This window comes from Tinamus guttatus, unplaced genomic scaffold (assembly GCF_059628265.1).
Source record: "Tinamus guttatus ecotype Peru unplaced genomic scaffold, ASM5962826v1 Tinamus_guttatus_pri_ptg000264l, whole genome shotgun sequence".
In the NCBI taxonomy this organism is placed as follows: Eukaryota; Metazoa; Chordata; class Aves; order Tinamiformes; family Tinamidae; genus Tinamus; species Tinamus guttatus.
This window is the reverse complement of record NW_028288798.1, coordinates 1120600-1133534: the sequence shown is the minus strand read 5'-3', so window position 1 is coordinate 1133534 and position 12935 is coordinate 1120600. Positions and strand designations below refer to the sequence as shown.

Here is a 12935-nt window from a genome sequence, read left to right as displayed (position 1 = left end):
GTCACCTGACTGAGGCAGGGCACACCAAGAAACGGCTTGAAGGACTTGGGGGGGAAACAGCTTCTTTCACTTGGTCTTGCAGATTTAGAATTTCAAGTCCTAAAAAAAAATAGATATATATTGAAAACATTTTGCTACACTCATACAGACCTTTATGCATTAATTCAGATACAGCAGAAGTTTTAAGACAGTCTCTTTCTTCAAACGATGTCACCACAATGTACACTAACACTCAGTCATGTATCTTTACATTTTTTTAAAACAAACAAAAAAAAAGAACCAGCAAAGAAGCTTTTGTTGAGTACAAACACTAGCCTTGCTGCCCCAGGACTGGAAAAGCCATAATGGTTAGGACAAAATGTCTCATTCTGATCTTATCTTACGGAAAGACAAAATACCACAAGTCGAAGAAGAAAGAAACCCTAAAGACAGAAAGAAATCCTTAGAGATTCACTTCTATAAATTTCCTAATTTCTATTAAGTCTAGATAAACACTTTATCACAAAACAGTAAGATTATCTTTGCTAATAGACACAAACAGAAAAGAGTTGAGAGGATACGTTTTACTTATAGCTCAGTGTACTGACAATTATTTTCTCAAACATATGAGAATCACCACGGCCAGATAAATTCTGTGACCTTCACTTTTGTAAAATTCTCACAAAAAAATTAAAATAATTTTTATATACTTTATGGAGAAGAAAGCCATCAGTTTATACACCGTATTTGGGTTTTATGTTATCTAGTGTTTAGTGTGAATTACAAGAAATAGAAGTGTTCCAGTTTAAGTGTATCAAATATCTAAGATGCACATATGAGAAAAATGTATTCCAAACTTAATCTATGAGTTAAATACAAACAGTCAAACTTCCACTAGAAGAAGTGTGCAGAGTTTTACTGAAGCACACAGTAATGTTTCACTGATGGACCTCAGCTGAGAATATGATCAAGTATCTGCTTTGTTGGATGATTACATTTAAATGCTACAAAAGTTTTTTTTAAAAAAGTCTTCGGATATAAAATCTTAATATGTCTGCAGGTAGAAGGAGTTATTTTACATATAGCTTCATAATTCAACTACTTAATTTCACACATAAAAAAACGCTGGAGGTGATCATTTTTATTTATAAATTGGATGCCCTCAATTCTTCAACATTTTTGCAAGAAACCCTTCAAGACACAACAAAAGGCCAAAGCATTGTGCAGCAGTGCTAACAAAGAAGAAAGAAAAAAAAAAAAACAAAAAAAAAAAAAACAAAAAAAAAGAGATTCGTTTCCTGTGGAAACAAATGAGACAGAGATATGCACAATCATGTTTTATTTCCTTGCCAACTGCAATTGCACAGGAAATTACACAGTTGAAAACCCCCAGCAACATGTTAACACAATAAATGTCCTTCTCCAAGGCCCAAGCAACCCTCATCTGCTTTAATCCTTCACTCAAGACTAACTCCAAGAAGTGACTAACGTATTTAGAGCCTTTGACTCTACTTAAATCAAGCTGAGGGAGCAGTCAGTGCAAGCAGAGGGACTCTGCCCTGCCAGGATAGCACAGCACCCGCTGCAGCATCCACACATCCAGCTTTCCATAAACTCCCTGGACTTCCAGCAGCTACCACAGTTACAGTGTCACCAGAAAGTCCCGCTGAGAAACATCAGTGCAAAATCACAGCAGTCTTCACTAGGTGCATCAAAATATACACGTATATAAAATAAGTAAATAAATAAATAACAGAAAAACTTGCTCCAGTCATACATTCTAAAGAAGACATATGCTGAATGCTTCAAAGAACTATTACGAGCATGCCATTGTAAAAGAGTTATTAAAAACTCCTACAGTTAAACACATAAACAGTTCTTATTTGATAAAATTCTTGAAAATAATAATAAAAAAGATTGTCTGCCTTCTTCACAGAATAGCACAAAGGCTTCTTGAAAAAAAGAGATTCTTGAAAAAGGCATTTGACCTTGGCCCATAGGTAATACTTCAAACACTGTAACTCCAACCAGTGGATCTACTACTGCACTTCTATTGACCACGATAAATCGCGTAAGCACAGAATCCAATGCCAGCAGTAAGTGGTCAAAAGCGGCTAGGATCCCTTTGGCTAATCACTTGGGATAAAAAGATCTGCAAACTTAGATTACTATTTTTTTTCTTTAAAATCAGGTTAAAATAGTACACAATTAAGTAAACGAAGACTAAGTTTCCAGAAGGTATTCACTTTTTTTACATTTTTAAACTTGAGAATGCTTGACCTGGCAAACTGCTTTGAAAAAAGCTCTTGTGTATAATACATCATTGATCCCCCTTTTAAATTTAGACATACTGTAATTCAAGATTTATTTTTTACAGATCAGGTAACTTTTTTAACTAATGCAAGTCCAGAATGGTTCAGCAACAACTACAAATTTAAGTTTTACTAGTCCCTTTCATATCCTCAGGCATCACGAAAATAATGACAATGAAGTAAGTTTAAACAAACTGAACTTTCAAAGTAAGAGCCTTCATTTACTTGAGATAACTGGATTACCTCACCCATTAACCCCCCAAAAGAAGTATGATATAGCAACATTAGGAAAGTTTAGAGTCACAATTATCCCAAATGCTATTGTAATCTATGGTGATTTCCCATTCTCCAGATGCCAAAAATAATATATTCTTATTTAAAAAAAAAAAAAGTTATTTTACACTGCTTGTCTGCATCAGCTTTATTTTCACATCTAGGCATGCATACATGCAAACTATCTGGCAATGTTTTTTTGAAATTTTTGCATTGTGATTGTAATAACTTCCCACCCAAACACTTGGGTGGACAAAAGGCAAAAACAAAACAAACTTTTTAAAGTTCCAGTTCCTGGTGTTCCCCTGAAATCTTTGCAGTCTAAATAACACAAGGCTTGTAAGTACAAATGCATTCCCCTCTGCAGTATCATACAGATTAAAAACAATATTCCTACCTTTTCTGTAGCCATCAAAGAAAGATGTGCGGAAGTAAAGGGCTTTTGAGAGATGCGTAGCACACTTATTTATCTTTCCTTGAAGACACTGGTGGCTTTTCTCCTCCCCCCTTTCCTTCCTTTGGGCACCAAAATTAGGCTGCAGCTTACACAGACTAGCATTCCCACAACATCTCCAAGTAGCTACGCTCCAAGCACAGCTCCAGTATTTCGAGAGCTTGTGCGAAATCTCTAGCTTTGCTACCAGCCCTCTAACACCAAAGAGGGTCTGCACAAGAGAACCTAAAAGCTGGCTGATAACAAAATCGGCTCCCTGTTCAAGTCACACACAGGAAACGAAGTGGCTTTGAGTCTGCATCATTTCTTTTTCTGAGAGTGTAGATGTGAATAAGCTGCTAACCTCAGCATCTCCAGACTTGCATAGAAAGCACCACTTGTATCACAAATATATCTTTTGCAGAAAGAAAACAGATTTATATTCACTCAGATTGAAAAAAAACACTTAGCATACATGAAAAAGGCAGACAGTTCAAAATAAATATTTTTAAGTATCTGCAAAAAGTAGAAAAAAAAAAGATTCCACTTCAAGTATGGTTAAAAAAAACAGAAGTTCAGGTATTATTTGGGTAAGATGCCTATTATAGAATTAAGTATCATGAAGTTAAAAATTTCATTCAAATTACTGTGAAGTCTGGAAAAGAAGAGAGTTTGCTTTGCAGATCAATTTCTCCTTTCTTTCTCCTAGCTCTACCAGGCATATATATAAACTACATACAAAACACAGAAGCACTTTAATATTCAGGGTGTTTTAGGAAATGATATTTTGAACTAAGAAAGGAAAGAAGAGAGTGAAAGTACTGCTTTACCTATTCTATTTACACAGCAAAATTCATCAACCTGCAATTTTATCATTAAATTCTGCTGATTCAAACACTTCCACCTGTGCCCATCACATTTAATCATGTTCTCCAATAGTCTTCTACTGTGGAAGAGGAAACATCTGCTGGTAGGCACAGAGCTAAGCCCAGCAAAGAATAGTTGATTGACTTGGGCTTCCATTTGGGGCTAAAATAATTGAATTAAAGGCCTGAAATAAGCTGAGGATTGTAACCACCCAGAGGAAGAGATCCATAGGATCACAAGCCAAGACTGGGGAAGGGACTTCAAGAAATCACCCCATCCGACTCTTTACCTCAAAGCAACAATTATATCCGTGAGAGTCAGGGCAGAAATTATTCTCTCTAAAAGATTGCCATTGATGAAGACCAGCCTGCCCCAGAAACCAACTTCATGCCTGATCATCCTTACGATCTAGTCTTCCCTCACACTTCACCAAAGACCTCACTGTTGCATTTTAATGCCGTTATATTCTCCCCTGACATCCATGGCATGAAAAAACTGCAGCTGAGATTTACACCTATTTTATACGTAGTTACAATCTCTGCTGCTTTGAGGAAACAGGGGGAGGCCACAGAGAGGCTCCTTGGAGCAGCTCTGGCCTCTCTATATACATCCAAGGCTCAGGTTCACAACCTTGGGAAACGCCTAGGACTGCTTTAGTTTTAGAGGTTTCCCAATGAGGCTGGCTGCACAGAGGACAGCAGAACCACTGCTTCCCGCATCACACTGGCTGTACTTCCATTTGCCAGGCTCACTGCGGCAGCAACTTTTTTTAACAGGGGCATCACACAAATTACTCTGGTAAATCGCATCCATCATGACCCTCTATAGGTTCTTTCCTGTGGAAAGGTTACTGAGGGAACTGCCCCCCATCCTACATCTACAAAACTGGTTACTCCCAAATACATTCCTTGGCCTTTGTCCCTATCCAACTGCATTGTTTTGTTCCAAGTGCTTCTCCAGTTCCCTGAGGCCATGTCGAATTCAGCGCTACCTGTCACCATTGAACAGTTTGCGCTGTCGGCTGCGCCGTTTGCGCAGTCCCCACAACCGCTCTGCGCAGCCTCTAAAGCACCGACACCCGCTCAGATCCGCGCGGTGACGCAGCTCCTCCCCAGGCCCGACCCGCGGGAGCCGCCGCGCCCGTCACTATGGGAACTGCGACATGGCGGCGCTCCGCGTTGCTACGCGCCCGTTGCTACGCGAGCACTGCGCAGGCGTAGAATGAGCGGCCAAGGGCGGGGCGCTGCGGGAGCGCGCAGGCGCAGTTCCCCCCCGCGGCTTGCGGGTCGCGCTGCGCAGAAGCGGGGGGGGGGGTGCGCCTCAGAGGGCGCTGCGCGTGCGCAGTGCGGGGCGCTGGGAGCGCGGGGCGGGCGGCGCGACACGGCACGACGCGGCCGGTGAAGGCGGCGGAGGCGGCCGGGAGGTTGTGGCGCGCGGGGCTCCACCGGGGACATGGACGACTTCCAGTCGGGGGAGGAGGTAACGAGCGGCGGGGCGGGGCGGGGTGGTGGCCCTGGGGCCTCTCCTGCCTTCTCGGGCGGGCGGGCGGGGCTGGGCGGTGCCCGCAGCCGTTAGGAGGCCCCCCCTCCCCCGCCCGGCCCAGCGGTCACTCCTTCCCGTCACTGGGGCAGCGGGGAGGTTTAACATGCTAAATGGCTACCTCTTTTTCATAGATATTCGTTTTTGCAAAATGACATTTTTATTTTATTTTCCCGAACCGTGACGGTTTATTGTACCGCTTTCAAGCGTTTGCATTGCGACTCGGCTAGACAAAAACACAGCGGATTTGGAGAGGACAGTGTGTGTCAGGTCGGCGCTGTACTGGAGGCTTTGTTTCAATGGCTGGCCTAACGCTTGCAGATCTTTAAAAGCCTGACAATTACATTTGATCATTGTTCTAACAGTCATCTTTACTACTGTCTTCAGATTTACTAAAAAAAAAAAAAAAAAAAAGAAAGTAGTCCTTTGCAGTTTATATTCATTGGGTAGGAATACCGCTTCTAATAAGATAGAGAAAGCATTGGTTCCTTGTGTTAAAATAACAGCCCAGAGGAATTGCACAGATGCTCATTCATTTTCTCTTTATTTTTAATACTAAAAACATCTGCATTATCTTATTAAAGGATTAAACGTGTTATTTGGAGACTCGGTGACAGCACACGGATCACAAGCTAGATATCCAGACTTATATTTTGTTTTCTGATGTATCTAATTATGTATACAGCCTCACCTTAATAGAGATTGTGCCGGGAAGTAGCAGAAACTCTAGAACTAAGTTCTCAGATGTTTGAAGAACCTTGTCTTCTTGTCAATTTCAGTGCAAATTAGGTGACTAAACATCTTGGAGAATTTGGAATGAATTTAATCTGGTTCAGTTTGTGAACTTGTTCGTTAGAACTCAAAGGCGCTTCTGAGCAAGGTTTGAGGCTTTAGGAAGACAAACTTGTCATGTTGCATGAGAGCGCTCTGCATGTCTGCCAGCTGGTCTGGCATGTATTTTGTTAATGTATGCCCTATGGAACACAGTATTTTAATAAAGCAAGTTAATGACTCTCAATGGCTATAAGAAAGGCATTGCATTTTCTTAACTTTTTGTTTCCCTTGGAGAATGCTCTTAACTGCTTGAAGTTCTGACAGTGTGTAAATCTAACAAATGAAATTCTAAAAAGAGATACTATATTGCTTTATATGCATTTTGTTGTTATGCATTTTGTAATTTTGGTTGTACTCATGAGTGCCGGTTAGAGAAGCTGACAGACCTCAAAGTGAAGACTCGCCCCTTATTTGCTTGATTAGATTAATTCTGAAATCCTTATTCAGTCTTCAAAAGTTAATTACTTCTCTGCTGCATCACTCTCTAATCTCTTTTTTTCTGGTTTGTAAGTTGAGTTTATGACAAATCTCTAGTGAAAATGACTGCATATGTGAAAGGCTGTGTTTGACTTGCTGAAGTATTGAGGAATCCAGAGTATTGCTGCTCCGTCTGGTTTCTGGGATTACTATGGGAGATGTGCTAGTGCTGCGAGTGGGCTGCTGGGCTTCTTGCCACGCCATCAGTGATGGGGTGGTTGGTTGCTCTTAACTGACATAGGAGAGGATTAACCAACACGAGATAAAACAAAACAAAAAACCACAACTGTACAAAAATGCAGGTAATATTTTTAACAGAGTAGTAAAACATTGGAGCATATAGCAGAACACCTGCCTTGCTGGTGCATTGCTGGGTGTGAGCGCTGCCCCCCAGAGCCTGAGAGACTGCAAGTTTTAGAAAACCCAGTCAGCTGGAGGTAGCTCCCAAGAGGCAGAGTCTCATGTTGTCAGCTGAAATTGCAATGGCAGCTCTCCTTTGAGCTGTGAACTGATATTTTGTCTGCATCAGTGGTCTACAGCTGTCATTAAACTGTATGTGTGTGCATACTGGAGTTATTCCTGTGACCCCGTTTTCTCTGAATTGTGGGTATTTACTGTAAAATGAGAATGCACATGTACAGAAATGCTGTATATATTCTTTTAAAATAATTTCAAGTTAAAATTTGAAAGCCTTGACTTGGATCCCCAATAGTACTGGTTCATACTTTGTGGTACTTTGCTGAGATTTTTGTTAACTTGATTTCATTCAGGGAATTGAACTTACATATAAGCAAATATGTAACTTGTAACTTGTGCCTTCTGACTTGCAGAAATCTAATGAGAATAAATCATGCTTCAAGTATATTTGCTTAACACACCTTGTATCCTGTAAAAAGGAGAATTATGTTCACTGATTATTTGAAACTCTGCTTTTTTGTAGACTTCCTTTGTTGTTGATGAAGTCAGTAACATCATAAAAGAGGTAATTGAAACACTTTGATTTTCTTGTTGTGAAAGTATAATATGTTGCAGGCCTGTGCTAAAAAGCACTTGGGAAAACTTATTAACTACTAAGTAACAGATTTCTAATATAGGTTGTTATCAGTTAGGTAATGTTTCTGTTCAGCCATTGTGCATTCTTTAAATGAATTGTGGTAGCTAGCATTAGTTCTGGCATGCATTGCAAATTCAAAAGATAATTAAACAATTACATTTGTTCCTCTTCTGAAGGGTATCCTCATTAGAATCACTAAGTGGACCTTGTTTGTTGCACCTTATACAGATTTTGTGTGTCATTAATGTATGGGAGTTTTATAGGGTGTCTGCAGATAAGTCACTCCAGCTTTGAGAGGCTTTTCCTCAAAAATGAGTTTTACTTGTTTATTTGAAATGATTGAACTGTTCTTGTTCCTACATTACTTATGTGCAATATTTCAGAGGGATTTGGTTTTGATATCTGCAATTCTTCTTGTGGAGTGGACTCACACAGTCACTTCAGGACTGCTTAAATGCAAGATCGTTTTCATAACTCTAACTTCAGGATACTGGGACAGGAAAAAAGCAAGACTCAAAATACTAAAAAAAACAAAGAGGGGGTGGGATACAGAATTATGTTTGTATGCCTGGATTGAGCTCTGAGATGCAAGTTTTAAAATACATAGAAAACAGGTCTGCTAATCGCTGTGGATATCGTGTCCCATCTTCAGTTCTCCCTGATGGTGTTTGATGGTGTTTGATAGGTGGACAACTTGCAGCTTATTTTGTCTGCTTGTTGCCCAACAGGCCATAGAAACTACAATCGGTGGCAATGCCTACCAGCACAGCAAAGTGAACCAGTGGACAACAAGCGTGGTGGAACAAACTCTGAACCAACTCACAAAGCTGGGGAAACCTTTCAAGTACATTGGTAAGCTCAAATTTCTGTTTGAAAACAGAAAAAGCTGGTAAAGCTGGTATAGGAACATCCACAAAGAGGATTTAGTAAAAAAAAAAAAAAACCTTACATTAAAGATGCTAATAACCATGTCTATAAATTACATGTAATCTAAATATATATTATATATATTTATAAAATGTTATGTTAGTGATCAATTAATAAAAGCTTCTCTACCCTATAGTGACCTGTGTGATTATGCAGAAGAATGGTGCTGGACTGCATACAGCAAGCTCTTGCTTCTGGGACAACTCCAGTGATGGTAAGAGACAAAGCTGTTGCCTTTTTCACCGTGCACTTTAATGTAGTCCTCTTGAGACTAGGCAGTTAACACTTCCAGATATGAAATGCCTATCATCATTGCCCAATGGAAAAAAATCCACACTGTTTCTTCAGAACTTCATTCTTAAAGCACTTAATGTAAAACAATTACAAGTATGTATATAAGGTCACATGTATTTTCATATTAATCACTGTGACCTTTGTTCTGTCTCTTGCACAGGTAACTGCACTGTGAGATGGGAGAATAAGACTATGTACTGTATTGTCAGTGCCTTTGGACTCGCAATATAGTTGCCTTGGAATCACTCATCCTTCTACTCTTTTCTACTTCAGCACTGCATTCCAGCCCGACTGAAGCTGTGAATACACTGAGCAACCTCTGTTTTTAATATTATTTTTAAAGTAGCCTTTTTCAAATGTACAACTGTGAAAACATGCTGTTACATGGATTACGTTTGTACTTAGTATCATACACCAGTGTTGCCATGCTGTCTTAACCCTTTAAGGACTCTTCTTCAAGGTGCTAATACTGATACCTGCTGCAGTGTAAACACTTTCTCTCAATTTCTTAAGACCAATTTGAAAAAGACACTGACTTTCACACTTTGTACTCTTGGTTAGCATTAAATTATTGAAATTCATAATCATTGGTGTGACTCTGGTAAACTTATTCTTCTGACCTTTCAAAACAAAACAGTTCTAATGCAATTTAATTATTTTCAGAGAAAAGTAACTACCAACTTTCAAGAAAGAGAAAAATTTTGTGGGTGAAGTTCTGGGAACCATTTAATCTGGTTACATTATTATTATTATTTTATAATTCCATGTCCTGCCTTTTGAAGGAGAGGGATAGGATTTTTTTTTTACATTCTAGAAAGGCTTAGCAAACTATACTTAGTGCAGTAGTACATCATGAAGCAAAACCTTATCCAAACCTCCTTAAAGCAGCTCTGTGAACATGCTATGAATGGCAAAAATACTTGATAATCTGCCCTGCTGCTACTGTCAGCAGGAGCTCAGTGCTACTAATACTGAGCACCTGCCTGATGCGAAAAGATTTCCCTGTAAGTCAAGCTGAAAGTGCCACAGCATTACACCATGTTACTGAGTGGTACTTGGAACTTCTGCAGCAGAGGAAGTTTTAGCATGTTTTTTGTCTTGAAAAAATGAGTAATGTTCTCTGTCAGAAATAATACCTGGGGGGAGGGAGGGCAAGGGGGAAAAAAGAAACACTAAATCAAGCTGGATGAACATGCCTGAAATATTCAACAGGCAACAGTTAAGCTTATCATAAAGGGGAAAAAAAAAAAAAAAACCCACTTTTGGATGGGTGTGCTGGTCTCCAGAAGAAAACTTAGGAACCTTTTTGGAGACTTTTTTTTTTAAAGCTTTTCCAACTGCTACAAGCAGCACCTTAGGGGAAAAAATAATCAAATCCCTACCCAATTAAGCAACTTTAAATATGCATAAAGTAAAATACATGTAAGCTGAAAATACTGATGTGAGTTATGAAAGTGGCAAAGGATTGCAGGCATTTGCTAGAAGGAAGATAAAGCCAACATAAAGATATAAAACTTTATTATGACCATATTTAACAATGATTCTGCACACGAAGTCTTCAAAGAAACTTAGCATTCAACTTTTGCTTGAAATAAAATAGCTTTGCTTCATATTCCATATCAGAATTAAGTTCAACAACATAACATCATAATAATTTTGATAATTTACTGCCATTACACAGTTTCTAAACACGCAATATTCAACACATTCCCAATGCACACTTTTTCAAAGCAGCATTTTATTAACAGCTTCTCATTAAACAGAGCATTTATCTTACACATTTGATACCATTTTGGTACACAAGTTATCCATAGTTTAGCTTCATTTTACATATTTACAAACTTTAAAAAAGTTTTACAGTAATGCAAAAGTTATTACTGGCATAAGCAAAAAGAAGGGGGGGAAAAAAAACTGTGTCACCTATGGATACAAAGTTGTCATGACTCACAAAAAGACCAAAAGTCACCTAGCTAGAAACATCCGTTTTTCCCAGATCAGTTAATGGCTGTGTTGGACTAGCTGTTCCTTACTGATTTTGAGCCTTACACTTTCTATTCTTTAGTGATCTTAGCAAAGTTTCCAACACTTAAGTATTTTACAAAGCAAATACCACAGGAAAAGGTAATCATTTTCCTTAGAAGTCCCTCTTGGTCACTGTGAACATGCAACTATTGCACATATTTAATAAAGGCATCTTTTGGAGCAGTTACTCTGTATACTGTGGGGGCATTCTGCATACTTTCCCCATTTTATACAGTACCACAAGAGTTGGAAATACCAAATTAGTATTGACTAAATAAAAGGCAGATTAGCCTCTTATTCAGATCCCTTCCATCTCACCCTTAGGTCACTAGCAGAACACACATTATTCAGAAATGAATGATGCTGCCCACCCCCAAGCTGTTTACAATCTATATTGTATATTCCTCAAATACTGCATCTGCTTTCCAATTTTTGTTCACGGATGAGAAGAGTGAAATTGAAACTTCTTGCTAGGAAAATATTTCTCAATCTATCTGCTTCACTTCTTTTGCTTTTACCATATATTGCATGCCCTGGTTATTTGGCCAAGCTTAATGCTCTAACATTTCTGAAATGCAAAATAATTACTCGACCAAAACTGGTTAAATATAGTATCTAAAAAAAAAAAAAAATTGTACTGGAATACTTTTTGAAATGTACATTTCCCTTTTTCACCTATTTCCTTTCTGAATGTAGTGATATAGAAAGTTAATGCAGACAAAACAGCAGACACAATGGGCTGAGAGCTGCTTAGAAAAAAAAAATCTCAAGGTTAGATTTTCTTTAGTTAATGAGATCCCCAAACATGACACTGTATTTTTGGGTTTATTGTAACAATCAGCTCAGACTGTGATAAGAAACGCCAAATGAAGCATTTTATCAAAACAATTTAGAAGAAAGTCAGAGAGATCTGAATACATGAGAATCGTGCAGATCTTGATTTCCGAACCACCAATTGCTATGCCTACTTGGGAACGCTGGGCCACTCAGTTGGCTCTCAAGTCTGGCCACAGATTCAAACAGCTGTACACCTCGTAACAGTCATCTGCGGAATTCTAAAAATGAGATCGGTTCTCCTCTTTTGGGATAAAAATATCATCTCTTATATTTATTAAAGAAAAAAGTCTACAGAAAATGGCAAGGGTGCAGCTTAATATAGTTCACAAAAAAAAAAAATCCCAATCTCACTAACTCTATTTTTTCCATGTGTTGTTCTAAACTAGCACCTACTGCTTATGAAATTCAAGGAGAAAGCCTTCTCTCATTTCCAGCAATCTCTATCCATATGACAGTACTTTGGTTTCTACCACATAAACAATTCTTGCTAGGTAAGTTTTAACTTCCAAATATCCTTGAAAAATTTTCAAGGTTCTGTATCATTTCAGAAGGCTTTCACATACACGCACAGCTCATCACCGACTGAATCTGAGCTATCTTAGGACAGCAGGGATGCAGCTCTGTGGAGCATTTCCTTTGGTCTTCTGCAAGCAAGCTGCAATCCTGTGGAGTCTTCCCTTAATTACCTTGAGCAAGTACCAAGCCACTGTATGTAACTCCAGTGCAGTAACTGGAGGCGTCTAGAACAGGCATAGCTTAAATGCAGAACAAATCTACACACATTTTTTTTTCTCTCAACATGATCCAGCAAATCTAGTAGGGCTTCACTACACTTATTCTTAAACTAGTTCAATTATGCGCACAATTTCCTAGCGCAAGCCCATATTGTCAAATCTTTTGTCATTGTTCCTTCATATTCTGTCATTGCTTTCTAGAGTCAGAGAGTTCAGAGAAATTTTACAAGAGCATATAGCAAGTATAAATCCATGAAAAGAGAGACTTTCAGACAGATCAAGTACAAAGCATACAAATCAATTAGAAATGAACAACATTCACTTAAATATAGAACTGAATAGTGGTGTGGGAG

General features: G+C 38.8%; 1 protein-coding gene across 1 annotated transcript; it reads left to right on the top strand.

The window, feature by feature from the left end:
* The first annotated feature begins 5265 nt into the window (after nucleotides 1-5265).
* Nucleotides 5266-9573, top strand: DYNLT1 (dynein light chain Tctex-type 1). The gene is made up of 5 exons (XM_088527217.1): nucleotides 5266-5343; nucleotides 7655-7696; nucleotides 8497-8620; nucleotides 8832-8909; nucleotides 9150-9573. Exons 1-5 carry the CDS (start codon nucleotides 5317-5319, stop codon nucleotides 9218-9220), a joined length of 342 nt encoding a protein of 113 aa, XP_088383343.1. The 5' UTR covers nucleotides 5266-5316; the 3' UTR covers nucleotides 9221-9573.
* The last annotated feature ends 3362 nt before the right edge of the window (nucleotides 9574-12935 follow it).